Source organism: Scyliorhinus canicula, chromosome 5, assembly GCF_902713615.1.
Source record: "Scyliorhinus canicula chromosome 5, sScyCan1.1, whole genome shotgun sequence".
Lineage (NCBI taxonomy): Eukaryota > Metazoa > Chordata > Chondrichthyes > Carcharhiniformes > Scyliorhinidae > Scyliorhinus > Scyliorhinus canicula.
In genome coordinates this window covers 137,890,496-137,905,803 of record NC_052150.1, presented here as the reverse complement: position 1 = coordinate 137,905,803, position 15,308 = coordinate 137,890,496, and the positions used below count along the sequence as shown (strand labels likewise).

Below are 15,308 nucleotides of genomic sequence, written 5' to 3'. Positions count from 1 at the left end.
GTGAAATTACTTCATCATTGGTGTCATCACAAAGAGCACAACTGAGTCAAATGAAGTGGAGATGCCGGCGTTGGACTGGGGTGAGCACAGTAAGAAGTCTTACAACACCAGGTTAAAGTCCAACAGGTTTGTTTCAAACACGAGCTTTCGGAGCACGGCTCCTTCTTCAGGTGAATGGAAAGGCTTGTTCCAGAAATGTTTATATAGACACAGTCAGAGATGCCCGGAATGCGAGCACCTGCAGGCAATCAAATCATCAAAGATGCAGAGAGAGAGGTAACTCCAGGTTAAAGAGGTGTGAATTGTCCCAAGCCAGTTCAGTCGGTAGGCCTCTGCAAGTCCAGGCTTGTTGGTGGGGGCCGAATGTAATGCGACATGAATCCCAGATCCCGGTTGAGTCCGCATTCATGCGTGCGGAACTTAGCTATAAGTTTTTGCTCAGCAATTTTGCGTTGTCGCGTCAAATGAAGACTAGGCACGGTGATAGGTGCCAAACCGAGTCAAATGAAGACCAGGCTCAGTGGTGGGTGCCAAATTCTCTTTCCAAAAAAAAAAGATTAGTGAACCGTTTGGATTGTCCTTGTTTACCACAGGTCATGATGAAGGAGATGTGCTCCGAAAGCTAGTGATTCAAAACAAACCTGTTGGACTTTAACCTGGTGTTGCAAGACTTCTTACTGTGTCCACCCTAGTCCAACGCCGGCATCTCCACATCATATAGATTTTCAGAAGATATTTGATAAGATTTCACATGGAAGATCACCAAAAATCAAAAAGCACAGAATTGGATTAAACCTTATGACATGGGTTGCTAATTAGTTTGAAGGTAGGAGCCAGGGAGAAGGAATAAACGAAATGTTCAATGCTACAAGTGGTGTTCTTCGGGGATGTCAGGTTTTCACCATATACTTTGAAAAAAGAAACAGACAATTGCAATCAATACGAGGTTACATGACAGAATAGCCTGTGTAGATGGGAGCATTAAGTTACAAAGGGACACAGATTTAGTGAGTGCGCAAAACTATGGCCAATGGATTTCAGAGTTGGGAATTGTGAGGTCACCCACTTTGGATATTGAATGTAAATCAGAGGATACACTGGGAAACGTGGAGTAGCAAATGGGTTTAGATATTACTTTTGCACAGATCATTAAAAACTAGTGCACAGGTACAAGAGGCAATCAATAAAAGAAACAAAATATTGTTCTTTGTCTGAAGGGGCTTGGATTTCAAATATTATGCTCAGTTAAACGGAATCTTGGTCAGATTCTATATTGAGTACTGTGTGTCAGCTTTCAGCATTGCATCTCAGTAAAGGTAGATTGGCCAGTGTAGGTTCACCAGATCATTGGGCGTAATTCAGTGACCCCCCATTGCACCTGGCGTGGATCGGGGATGCAACGGGTGAATTACGCGCAAGCTCTGCGCCAGGCCGATCGCAAGTCACCCAACATGCCCCGCCCAGCAGGATCTGCATTTCGCCCTCAGTGTGCGAGAACTTACAGCTCATTTAAATACCCGGACACCAGATTCACCCAGCGCCCAGGACTCAACAGCCGTGCCTGGGAGACCGCAGCAGGGCGCTGTTTAGTGCTAGACCACACAAACATGGAACAGTATGACGGCACCTGGGAGTCCTCCAAGCCATTAGAGTCTCCCGGGTTGGGCAGCATGGTGGATAGCACTGCTGCTTCATGGCGCTAAGGACCCGGGTTTAATCCAGGCCCCAGGTCACTGTCCGTCTAGAGTTTGCATATTCTACCAGTGCATGCGTAGGTCTCACCCCCACAACCCAAAAGGATGTACAGGGTAGGTGGTTTGGCCACGCTTAAATTGCCCCTTAATTGGGAAAAGAAATAATTGATACTAATAATTTTATAAGAAAGGAAACCTTTCTCATGCAAGTATGGGGAAATCTAGAACCATTGACCCAAAAAGCTTGATGGTGATGGATTCATTGTAATTTTCATGCCTGAGATCAATCTATTATTCAGGGAGGGGTTAGTTTAGCTCAGTTGGCTGGTCGGATGGTTCATAACGCAGAACCTGACCAATAGCACAGGTTCAATTCCTGCACTGGCTGAGGTTATTCATGAAGGCCCAACTTCTCAACCATGCCCTACTCAGGTTAAATCACCACCAGTCAGCTCTCCCTCTAAAGAGGAGGGCACAGTAACAAGTCTTACAACACTTTCGAGTGCAGCCATTCTCCGAAATCTAGTGATACTAAACAAATCTGTTGGAATTTAACCTGGTGTTGCAAGACTTCTCACTGTGCCCATCCCAGTCCATTGTCAGCATCTCCACATTGAAAGAGAAGAGCTGCCTATTGTCACTGGGACTATGGTGACTTTATTTATTTAGGATGTTTGAATTTTTTATTGAAAAAGTCCTAAAAATGCACTTTGAAAAGGATAATATAATTAGAACAAGTCAACATGGTTTTGCGAAAACAAAGTCCTGGTTGACAAATCTACTGGAGTTTTTTGAGGATGTAAGTAGTAGTTGAGATAAAGGGGAACCAGTAGATGCAATATACTTAGATTTCCAAAAGACATCTGATAAGGCGATACACAAATTCACAGGCAAGATAATATATGGGGATAATATATTAATATGGATAGAGGATGGTTAATGGGGAGAAAGCAGAAATTGGGCATAAACAGGGTTTTTTAAGTTGAAAAGCAATGAATAGCAGAGTGCCACAAGGATCAGTGCTGAAGTCTCAGCTATTTACAATCCATGATAAATGAAGAGACAGAGTAATGTATCAAGGTTTGCTGATGAAACTTGGTGAGTTGGAAAGGGAACCTGTGGGGAGGACAGAGAGAGGCTGGAAAGAGATATAGACAAGTTAAGCAAATGAGCAATGAGATGGCAGATGGTATATATTGTGAGGCAATGTTAAGATATTCACTTTGATTGTAAGAATAGACAAGCAGAATATTTTTTTAAATGTGAGACACTTTTAAATATTGATGTTTGAAGAGACTTGGGTGTGCTCATACAAGGAATGCAAAAGGTTATCGGGCGTGATTCTCCACTCCCCACCCCGACTAATTTCACGACCCCCAGGCCCCCCCCCCCCCCCCCGCGATTCTCCCACACCCCGCTCGGAAGAATCGCCGCTCGCCGTTTTTCACGGCGACCAGCGATTCTCCGACCTGGATGGGCCAAGTGGCCTGCCGTTCGCGACCATTTCACAACGGCGGCAACCACATCTGGTCGCTGCCGTCATGAAATTGCCGTGAGATGCCTGTTTTGGGGCTTGTAGGGGGCCTGGTGGGGAATGAGCACCACGACTGTGCTCGGGAGGGGACAGGCCCGTGATCAGTGCCCACCGATCGTCGGGCCAGCGTCTCAATCGGACGCACTATTTCCCCTCCGCCACCCCGCAAGATCAAGCCGCCACGTCTTGCGGGGTGGCTGAGGGGAAAGACGGCCACTGCGCATGCGCGGGTTCAAGCTGTCAGCCGTCGTGACGTCAGCCGCGCATGGGCGGGTTGGAGCCAGCCAACCTGCGCATGCGCGGCTGATGTCACATAGGTACCGCTGTCGCGTCACTCTCGGCGCGCCGCCCGGCGGCCAAGAGTTACGGAGCGCCACTCCTATCCCCGCCGGGAGGGGAGAATAGGGGTGAGGAGCGGCCTCCGAGGCCGTCGTGAAACTCGGCCGAGTTCACGACGGCCCTCCTGATTTTTCCCGGGAGCGGAGAATTCCGCCCATCATTTTTTAAAGATCTTTTTATTGGCATTTCTCATATTTATAAACAATTGTATATATATATATATATATATATATATATATATATATATATACACACATCACATTTTATTACCTGCATTAATGTACCTTATTGTATACAACGGTTTATTTTGTCTTCCTTTTAATTGGTCGTATATACATTTTGCCACCCTCTGAGTCGGTCTATGGTCCCTCCACCCACCCACCCACCCCACCTGCATCCCCACCTTGTGTACTCCCGCTGTCCCTTCCCCCCCTCCTTCCTCTTCTCTTCTTTTTGTGGTTTCTCCACCTTCCTTCCATTTTCCCCCTACCTCTGTCCCCAGTTCGTCCTCCCATTTTTGTCTGGTCTCATCCAGTGGTGTTCGCACTCTGTTCAGTAACTGTCCGTATATTTTCCCATACAGCAGCCCCCCCCCACCCACCTCACCTTCCTTGCTGCCTGTGCCTCAGGTCCTCTAGCAGTGTGGTTTCTGGGGCCCCGGGGTACCCTATTGTCTCTTTGTGGAGGAAGAGTTTTATTTGGAAGTGTCTCATTTCCTGTCCTTTTGCTAGTTTCTACTTCCTCGTCAATTCGTTCAGTGTCGCCAGTCACTTCGTTCAGTGTCGCCAGCCTTACGTAGAAGTGGGGATCATGGGGAACATTTTAGTTATCCCGAAGTGTTGTCTCAACTGGGCCCACATTCTCAACGTGGCCGCTACCACTGGGGTCGTTGTGTATCCTGTTGAGGGGGATGGGAGTGCTGCTGTAGCCAGGGCCCGGAGGGTCGTTTGCAGAAAGTTATAATGATGTACAGCAAGCAATTAGGAAGGCAAATGGCATGTTGGCCTTTATTACAAAGGGATTGGAGTACACAAATGCCGAAGTATTACAACAGGGTTTTTGTGACACCACATCTGGAATAGTGGGTCTAAGTTTTGGTCTCTACAGTTAGAAAAGAAAAACTTGCATTGGAGGCAATACAGCGAAGGTTCGCTAAATTGGTCCCCGAGATGAGCGCCAGGAACCCGGGTTCAATTCTGGCCTTGGGTCACTGTGTATAGTTTGCACTTTCTCCCACTTTCTGCGTGCGTTTCCTCCGCGTGCGTTTCCTCCGGGTGCTCCGGTTTCCTCCCACAATCCAAAGATGTGCTGGTTAGGTGGATTGTCCGTGATAAATTGCCCCCAAATGGGGTTACGGGATAGGGTGGAGGATTGGGCCTGAGTGGGTTGCTCTTTCAGAAGGTTGGTGCAGACTCGATGGGCCGAATGGCCTCCTTCTGCATCATAGGGATTCTATGATTCGAGCAGCCTACAACTTTTTTAAACATAAATTTAGAGTACCCAATTCATTTTTCCAATTAAGGGGCAATTTAGAGTGGCCAATCCACCTACCCTGCACATCTTTGGGTTGTGGGGGGCGAAACCCACGCAAACAAGTGGAGAATGTGCAAACTCCACACGGACAGTGACCCAGAGCCGGGATCGAACCTGGGACCTCGGCGCCGTGAAGTAGCAATGCTAACCACTGCACCACCATGCTGCCCCGAGCAGCCTACGATTTTACAATATTGTATTGTTTCAACATGTACAACTGTATAATGAACAAAATTATACTTGGTTTCTACTTTGTTATTTACTATACCCAAAGCACGGATTGAAAAATGGTCCTACAATAAATATTGGTGCAGGATTAATTAATTCTTTGAAGCATTATAAATGAGTCTATATCAGATTGCAGTGAATACTGCACAAATAGCAGAAATGCATACTATGTTTGTCATTGATACTAAACCCAAGATAAAAATATAAAATCTGTATAGTTAAACACATGTGAGGATTCGTAGATCACACTTTCGATTAATGTACAATAGAATTTTGGGAGGAATGAATCATTAGGCCGAACAAGCCCGCCCTAAAGCTTGTCATTTTTCTTTCTCAAAAGCACAGCTAGTTAAGTAGGGGCCCATTATAAATAGCAATCTATAAACGTTTAAGTAAAGCAGACATTTGGTCTGTTGAAAAAAATGTGGGCACTGCCCTTAAAAAGAAACAATGTACATGTTTTCCTTCAGAAAGATTGCGAGTAAATAAATGCAACATCCCTAGACTGTCATTCATCAGCAGTGCCCCACAGCAATGCTAGACCACACAGGACACCAGAAAGGAATGCTGCACCTCAGGTGATGCAAGAAGCAGACAATTTCCACAAATGATCAAAATGGAATTTCAAAAAACACTGGTTCTTCGGTATGGCTGTATTTTAGTTACAATTGAGAGGAATATATCCTGTCACAGAGTTCAAATTGACAAATTTTACAGCCATCAAATGAATAAGTAAAGCTGAAACAGCATGTTACGAAACTTGGACTCGAGCAACATCACGTTCCATTGTTTACTACTTTCTTCTCTGGAGAATTGGGCCAGCATTCATTGATTCATAAATGCACATCAACCAACCATAAAGAAACTGGTCACCTTTCCAAGTATTTTTTCAGAAGCTTTCACAGAACATCACTGACCTCACCAGTGTTCTCAATCCCAAACTTGCAGTTGTGCAAAACAAAAATACTGAACATCGGAAGGATCGACACAGATAGAGAAAAAGAAAAATGGGCACCGAGTCAGGAAGGAAGAAACAAGTGTTTGTGGCTAACAGCTTTCTCATAGAGATGGATTTTAAGGGAGTTTTACGGAAAAATATGGAGATGCCTGGAGAATCTTAGGAAGTGAATTGTAGAGAGATCATTACACAGGTTGTGTCAGAAGTCAAATTTGACAAAAACAAATCGCAACAACTTTTATAATTGTTTACAAGCATACTGAGCTACAACAAAACCAAGTCTTACTGGAAAATAGACTATTACTACTACCTGCAATCAGAACTGTTGCGTGATGAAACTACTGCCTGTGTTACTATTCCCGCTCCCACCCTTCCCAAGTGAATAAACTACATACATGTTCCTTGTATAAAACCACTCAGTCTGAGGTTACTGGGTACACAATATAATTCAACCATCAATAACAGGAAAATTAAACAATTTATACATTGACTTTTGATTATGAAAGCAGAATACAATGAAATATTGATTTGAGGGTCACACACGTACGTACACGCACATACGTGCAGTTCATTAAATCTTTCCAACCAGTGATATTTCATAGTGGCGAGCACTTAAAGAGCATGAAAGATTATATTTTTAAAACAATAACTAAATTCAGTTTTTGTACCAAGGAGTTTACTGTTAAGACTATTATTTCTCCTGGTTGTTATTCTTCAAAGTAAATTCATGCACTGAATTATAAAACATATTTTCACTGCCTTTTGTCTTCTCACTGGAGACACAAGCTTGTATCAGTTTTTTTTTACTGTTACTAATTAAACTGGATATGGGTTTTTCCTGCGAGACAGTTGGTGGGAAAACAAGTTAGGAATACACACAGCTGAATGCTTTGTAGTCTCGTGCAAGATGAAACATGTAGTTTCAGCTTGTAGCATTCCAACAGCAGCACTATAAAGGACATGTGGAGCCCAGCTTCAAGGTTTTACAAAATGAAGAACAAACCAATCAGACTTACGGAGTGTAGTCAATTATTTTTTTTTAAATTAATAAAGTTATTTTCAAAATAAGTTACCTGTTCTTTGCTCATCGAGCGCATACAGTAATATTGCATTTCAGGACAATGTAGCACTTAATTGTAAGAAATGACCTAGAAAAAAAATAAGTACACATGGGAATATGAGATCAGTCCCAAACCTATTCTTTATAAACAATACCTCATTATCTTTCTCTTCCCCAAGGTTTCAGAGGAACGCATTCCAAAATGGATTAGGTTTTTTGCCCATCACATATAATTGAGCACACATGCTTAACAGGCCTGCAGTAACCTGTTTCCAGGGTTTATTTCCCTTTTTTCTTTTTCCTGTTCTATTCTTCTATTAAAAGAAGCTTGTTACAAATATGCAGCGTTGGAAACAGGTTGCTCACACCTGTACGCCACATTATCAGATTGAATCAGTCACTTAAGCAACACAGGGCTTTAAATCCAGCAATTCAAAGCACATTTCTGTTATCACTAGAACACTGAACTGAGGGCAAACAGATAAAAATCAGACTCAAGGAAGCACAGGCAGTCAGCCTCTACGCCAGAGGACAGCTTATTTCTCATTAACAAAAGTTCACTAAACCTGGCCTTCGGGCTATGAAAAATACCTGTTCTTGATGGACATAAGCATTCAGTGATTGATAATGCTTTGTTCGGGAAAAGAAACACAAGTAAAGGGTTTATAACTCACCTACAACATGATTTACCTTGTTACACAGAAGACATAATTTAGTAAATAAGGTCAGTGCAAGAACACAGCATGCGCAAGAACTTTAAAACTTAGAGGGATCAAGTCAGAATGTGATGATTTAATTCAGGTATTTTAGCAAGGTGCTGGTGTTTAAACACAAAATCAGAGCATTCAAAGTAAAGCACAAGATATGAATCTGCTACTCAGGAACTTTTCTTAAACATACTCGCACCTTGCAATTTTCGGAAAGTCAAATGCAATCATGACACTACTCACCTTTGGTGCGGGGTTCGAACAATGCCCTGCTCCGTTCTTTGGCAGGTAGAAGATATAAAACAACCAGGACCGTTAACCATTCAACATTTTGTTAAAAGCTCCCCAAATGACAGCTTGCTTCAGACTCTGAAGGTGCTGAGCATCCTCAGCAATGAAATGTGCAGCCTTTGAGCAGCTTTGTGATCAAAATAACGTAAATCACCAACACTGCCTCAAGTAGCTCCTGCTTCTGACTAACGCAAGGAACTTCTGCCTATCACCCACAGCCCCCTCTGTTGGCTATGTCAGTTACCAAACTTCCTCCCTCAATTTTTCAGATACCAAAGGTTCCCTCTTGGGATAGGTGGGAAAAGAAGGAGCACATAAATCACCGAGTTGTCAGGAAAACTAGATTTATTTGTTCTTGACATGCAAAATCTTCTCTTTTCGACACACAAAGCAAATCCGATGGTGACCAATTGAACAGTCTTTAAGAAGGAGAGGAGCTTAACCAATTGAGTGTTTTGTAGTCAAGGCTGCCTGTGGAATGTGGTATTTATATATTGCGTGGGCAGGTCCAAGCACAAGTTTGATAAGCCTTGTTTACTGAACTTTCACATCCTTAACACGATAGTGGTGGGTAAAGGATAAACTGTGCAAAGGAACATTTCATTGGGATGTTAACTTCTGCACAAGAGATTGATTCAGAACAGAAAACTGACTGAACAGAATTTACTGCACTGAAGCAGCCATTCGGCCCAAGTGATCTATGCAGGTGCTTCTGCACTACAGTCTACTCCAATCATACAGCAGCAAAAGAGGCCTTTCGGCCCATCATGTCTGCACATGTCTGTCTATTCTAATCCCATCAAGCACCTGTTTATCCTAATCCCATTTTCCAGCACTTGGTCCGTAGCCTTGAATGCTATAACGTTTCAAGTGGGGGCAGCACGGTAGCATGGTGGTTAGCATAAATGCTTCACAGCTCCAGGGTCCCAGGTTCGATTCCCGGCTGGGTCACTGTCTGTGTGGAGTCTGCACGTCCTCCCCGTGTGTGCGTGGGTTTCCTCCGGGTGCTCCGGTTTCCTCCCACAGTCCAAAGATGTGCGGGTTAGGTGGATTGGCCATGTTAAATTACCCATAGTGTCCTAAAAAGGGGGGGGGGGGGTTGTTGGGTTAAGGGTATAGGGTGGATACGTGGGTTTGAGTAGGGTGATCATTGCTCGGCACAACATCGAGGGCCGAAGGGCCTGTTCTGTGCTGTACTGTTCTATGCTCATCTAAATGCTTCTTAAATGTTGTGAGGGTTCCCGCCTCCACCACCCTTTCAGGCCATACGTTCCAGATCCACCCTCTGGGTGAAAAGGTTTTTCCTCAAATTCTCTCTAAACACTTGTCCCCCTACTTTAAATGTATGCCCCCTGGCTACTGACCCCTCTACTGAGGGGGAACGTTTCTTTCCCATCTGTGTCCCTCATAAGCGTGTACACATCAATCATTTTTCCCCTCAGTTTTCTCTTCTCTAAGAAAAACAACCGCATCCTAACCAGCCTCTCCTCATAGCCGAAACGCTTCAGCCCAGGCAACTTGGATTCTTGGTGAATCTCCTCTGCACCCTTTCTAGTGCAATCACATCCTTTCTATAGTGTGGCACCAGAAGGTGCTTCAATTGTATAGGAACTTGTGGGCAGCACAGTGTAGTACTGCTGCCTAACGAGGCTGAGGCCCCGGGTTCAATCCCAGCCCTAAGTCACTGTCCATGTGGAGTATGTACATTCTCCCCTTATCTGCATGGGTCTTGCCCTCATAACGCAAAGATGTGCAGGGTAGGTGGATTGGCCACTCTAAATGGCCCCTTAATTGGAAACAAAAAGAAATGGATATTCAAAATTTAAAATAAATTGTACAGGAGTTTGGTTAGGACGCACCTGGAGCACTGCGTGCATTTTTGGTCCCCTTACCCGAGAAAGGATTTTATTTCCATAGAGGGAATGCAACAAAGGTTCACCAGACTTGTTCCGGGGGTGGTGCAATTGTCTTATGAAGACAGGATTGGATAAACTGGGTCCATATTCCCTAGAGTTTCGACATTCCCTAGAGTTTTGAAGAATGAGTGGTGATCTCATTGAAACCTACAAAGTACTTAAAAGAATAGACAGGGGAAATGCAGGCAAGACGTTTCCCTTATTGGGGAGACTCGAACCGGGGCCAGAAATTCAAAATAACATTGATACCACTGAGAACAAGGTTGTGAAGATTTTTTTTTTAAAACAGAGGGTTATGAGTCTTTTGAATTCTCTACTCCAGAGGGCTGTGGAACCTCAGTCAGGGATTGAGAGATTTCTGATTAAAAATAACAGAAAGGCCGTGTGGAGTTTGCACATTCTCCCCGCGTCTGCATGGGTCTCAAAAAGATGTGCAGGGTAGGTGAATTGGCCACACGGAATTGCCCCAAAATTGGAAATAAAAAGAATTGGGTACTCTAAATTAAAACAAAATGACAAAGAGTTATGGGGATAGTGGCAATAAAAGGCATTGTAGCGTCTGATCGTATTGAATGACAGACACCAGACAAAGACCTCCATTCACAAAAACAACCTTGGACCATCACCGTCTGCCCCCTGCCACTCAGCCAATTTAGGGTCCATTTACCAAATTGCCCTGGATCACATATGCTCTTACCATCTTGACCAGTCTTGCATGCGGGACCTTGTCAAAAGTCATGCTGAGGTCCGTATACATGACATCAACTGCATTGCCCTCATTCGTACACCCAGTCACCTCCTTGAAAAATTCAATCAGCGTACGCAGTGATTATCAAGGATATCCTTCTAACTAGTTCAGAACTAGTAAAAATAGTTTTCTGCTTCACTGTCAAAATCTTTGACCTGGCCCCATTTTGTGCAGTTATTCCATTTGGCATACTGCCAAAGGACCCCATCCCAAAATGCTTGTTAAGGAAAACAGAGTGCGACACCTTCGGAAAAAAAGTGTTACATTTTGAAACAACAAATTCATCTTTGCAAATCTTTCATTTGAAAAAATACATTTTGAAGTAGATCTTCCCAATGCCAGTGTGCACAAGTCTGGTATTCTTGGATTCAGTTTGCAGACAATTGTAAAGCCTAGTTTTGGTAACCAATGAAATTTTGGCATATTATAACATTGTAAATTTGGGCTAAATCATTCCACCTCTCCCCTACAACTGCATGAAAATTTTCGTATTCGTTCACAGCTATTACAGTCTTGCTAGCAACAGGGGATTTGCCTCCCCATATTCAACAATGGAGCATCCACAACATTCTGGGGTAAAGAATTCCAAAGAACGAGGATATAATGAGGGAGAAATATCCAGTGGAGACCATCTGGGTGGAACAAAAAAGGATCTAAAACTGTAATGGGTGTTATGTATCGACAACTGGTAGCAGTTCTGAAGTGCTAGATTGTATAAAGACAGAAATCAGGCATGTGTACAGCAATGGTAGAGTAGCATCAATGTGGGATTTCAACTTGCATATAGATTGAGAGAGGCAGACAAGCACCTGTCAGAAATAGAGTGAATTTCTGAAATGTGTCCGTGATAGTTTCCTGCAGCAATATGTTCTAGATGCAGCAAGGGGACAGGCAATATTTGATTTAGTTATGAATAAAGAGGCCAATATCGAACATCGTCAGCTTCCCAAAAACTAAATTCACCAGGCTTTTAAACTTAAACACGATTAACTTTTTATTAATAACAGTAACTATAATTAAATAGGCAACAAATACAACTGGTTAACTACTATCTAATCTCTCACACACACCCCTTAACTTGCCCCACCCTCTACACACCCAGACAGACAAACACAGAGGGGAAAGAGGGATTTAAAATAATGACTTATAAGGATCGGAGTCTTTGTTTCAGATGGATGTCTTCCAGTTAGTTTCTTTTTCAGTCGAGGCTTTCAGATGGTTCATAGATATAGAATCCCTACAGTGCAGAGGGAGGCCATTTGGCCCATCAAGCTTGCACAACCTCTGAAAGAGCACGCCGCCCAAGCCCACCACTCCGGTTTATCCCAATAATCCCTTAACCTAACCTGCATATTTTTGGACTGTGGGAGGAAACCTACGCAGACACAGGGAGAATGTGCAGACTCCACACAGACTTTCACCCAAGGCTGGAATGGAACACGGGTCCCTAGCGATGGGAGGCAACAGCATGAACCATTGTGCCACTGTGGAGGTTATCTTTTCTTTCAGCTTCTAGTGGTTTTCACTATAAAATCACAGAACTGACAGGCAGCCAGTATGTGAGAGAGAGACAGAGAGAGAGAGGGCTTCTTCTTTCTGGGTCTAGAACTTCTGCCTTTAGACAGTAGGCAGCAGAGCAGCACAGAGCAAGGAAACTGCTTCCACCTTGAGTGCCCAGTGGCTTCTCCGGGTCCTCTCCAAAAAACCTCACCTGACAGGCATCTGTTGGCTTTCAGGCAGAATACTGTCCCTGGCCAATCCATTGGCCACCAGACTACCAATCAAAAGAAACCCCTCCAATCTCTTGGGTGCCATAAAATCTGAGTTCTTCCCAAAATACAAAACTTTATAACACAGTGTATTAATTTGGCACTTGAGTTCCTTACTTTCTCTGCTCGAATTAAAGGTACTTTCTCTGCTCAAATTAAAGGTATGTCTCCATTAACGATTCATGGACCAAAAATGATAGAGACATAATAAAAGGAACAAGAAATAAGGGAATTGAAAAGTAGGGTCCCTTACGACTCAGAGTCTGCAATAAAAACATCACTTTCTGCCCTTCACAATCAAAAAATCGCTTTCTGCCATCAAATAGTATTATGTGCTTCATTTACATGGTGACGTGTTGAACCACTGCATTCATGCACTTTATTTGCATCCAGGTTCTGACAACTCTTCAAAAATCATAGGCGTGGGGACTGTGTTGCAGAGCTGGCATGTCTGCATCTGGCATCAGGACCCGAGAAGTGCACAAACGCGATGGTTCAGCATTTAGCAGAAAGCAATGCCACTTTCTGTCCTTCAGAACAGCGACCACGACACCACACAGCCCTGCCATGGCAATCGCTGCAAGACGTGCCAGATCATTGACTCGGATACCACCATTACACGTGAGAATACCACCCACCAGGTACGCGGCACATACTCGTGTGACTCGGCCAACGTTGTCTACCTCATACGCTGCAGGTAAGGATGTCCCGAAGTGTGGTACATTGGCGAGACCATGCAGACGCTGCGACAACAAATGAACGGACATCGCGCGACAATCACCAGGCAGGAATGTTCCCTTCCAGTCAGGGAACACTTCAGCAGTCAAGGGCATTCAGTCTTTGATCTCCGGGTAAGCGTTCTCCAAGGTGGCCTTCAGGACACGCGACAACGCAGAATCGCCGAGCAGAAACTTATAGCTAAATTCCGCACACATGAGTATGGCCTCAACCGGAACCAAGGATTCATGTTGCATGACATTCATCCCCCATCTGGCCTGGACTTGTGAAATCCTACCAACTGTCCTGGCTTGAGACAATTCACACCTCTTTAACCTGTGGTAACCCCTATATCTGGATCTGTAAAGATTCAATTACCTGCAAATGCTCGCATTCTAAGTATTGTCTGGCATCTTTGAATTTGTCTCTATATATGTTTCTGGAACAAACCTTTTCATTAACCTGATGAAGGAGCAGTGCTCCGAAAGCTAGTGTTTGAAACAAACATGTTGGACTTTAACCTTGGGTTGTAAGACTTCTTACTGTGCTCACCCCAGTCCAAAGCCGGCATCTCCACATCATGACTTTCTCTCCTATCCCATCTCCTATGCAACTTCTTCCAGGATTAAAATATTCAGCCAATTAACTTTGTTTCCCTCTTAACGAATGCTGCCAGACCTGCTGAGTATATTCAGCTTTTTCTGTTTTTATTTCAGATTTCCGTCAGCCACAGTACCTTGATTTTGCACTAGATAGTCACTAATTAATGCTAGACGCAAGGATGGCTCATGCGGAAAATATAAAATATGGAGTGGTGAAATAGAGAATGCTCAAAGATTGCGAGTTGGGCAAAAACCCCAGAGACATGTAAAGGAGCTGATTCTCCAGAGTTTCTGCTAAAGTTACTGCAGGAAATTGGGGTGCCTGCAATGTACAAAATTTACGGAAATAACAATGACAACCGGAAATACTTTCAAAACACAATACAAGCCCTCAAAAATGCCCCAACTTGGAAATGAGGACACAAACCATAAATTGTTTTGGCCCAAAGTAAAATGAAATGATAGAATTTGTCGAACAATGGGACAGGAATTCTAGATAGAGCTACACATCCAATAAGTAACATCAAAATATGAGCTTTCCAATTTCTGGAAATTCGATGCATAAGTTTTTAAGTTGCGGTCCCTTAATCCTTGGATAAGTGGGACAGGAAAGGGAAGGTCAAAATCATCCGATTTATGTTTGGTGATCTACATGCTTATCCTGTGTGTTATTATGTTTTTCATTTACAGGGAGGAATGGTTGGAATGTAGTTACCATTTAAGAGGTGCATGCCCACATATATAGGCCTCAAGAGGCCCAACATAAATTGCCGACTTAAAGTGCATGGGCTGGCCTTCACATCGAAATGAATTGTCCAGAGTGCAGGATAATGGAGCAGTGGCATTGGCTTTCATTCGCCACGTCTTCCACTTGCCTGAATTGTAGCCATAATTGAAATCAAGGTCTGTGGATCAGAAGGCTTTTTTGTAATGACAGCACTATGCACTGTTGAGGTTCTCTTTTGTAAGTTAATACAGGAGACTGATGTATTAACATTTGAAAAGTTTATATGCAAAACACAAAAATTGCAAGTTCCCCGAACTACATCTTTTATGTGTGATGACACAACTTAATCAGGGACTGAATGGAGCACTCATCAATTAAACTTTGATGGTTATTTCTACGTATTTCTCAAAAGTTGAAATTAGTTTTTTTTTGCTATTTCAGCTAGAGGTTATTATGGCATGATCATTTTAAATAAATAAATAAAA

The 15,308-nt window shown here is 43.5% G+C and overlaps 1 protein-coding gene across 6 annotated transcripts in view; it reads right to left on the bottom strand.

Annotated features, from left to right (window-relative positions):
* The window catches only part of LOC119966295 (tensin-3-like), a 533,488-nt gene that overhangs the window by 385,874 nt on the left and 132,306 nt on the right, over positions 1 to 15,308 (bottom strand). Inside the window, exons 1-2 of one of the 6 annotated variants that reach the window (XM_038797767.1) lie at positions 8,297 to 8,755; positions 7,360 to 7,434 (exon numbers count right to left, since the gene is read on the bottom strand). The exons of 4 other annotated variants lie outside the window; for them this stretch is intronic. In XM_038797767.1, coding sequence (XP_038653695.1) covers positions 7,360 to 7,398 — 39 coding nt within the window. In that variant the 5' untranslated portion in view covers positions 7,399 to 7,434; positions 8,297 to 8,755. Of the gene's footprint in view, positions 1 to 7,359; positions 7,435 to 8,296; positions 8,756 to 15,308 lie in introns of those variants that run through there. One more of the 6 variants, XM_038797768.1, reaches the window with a different exon arrangement.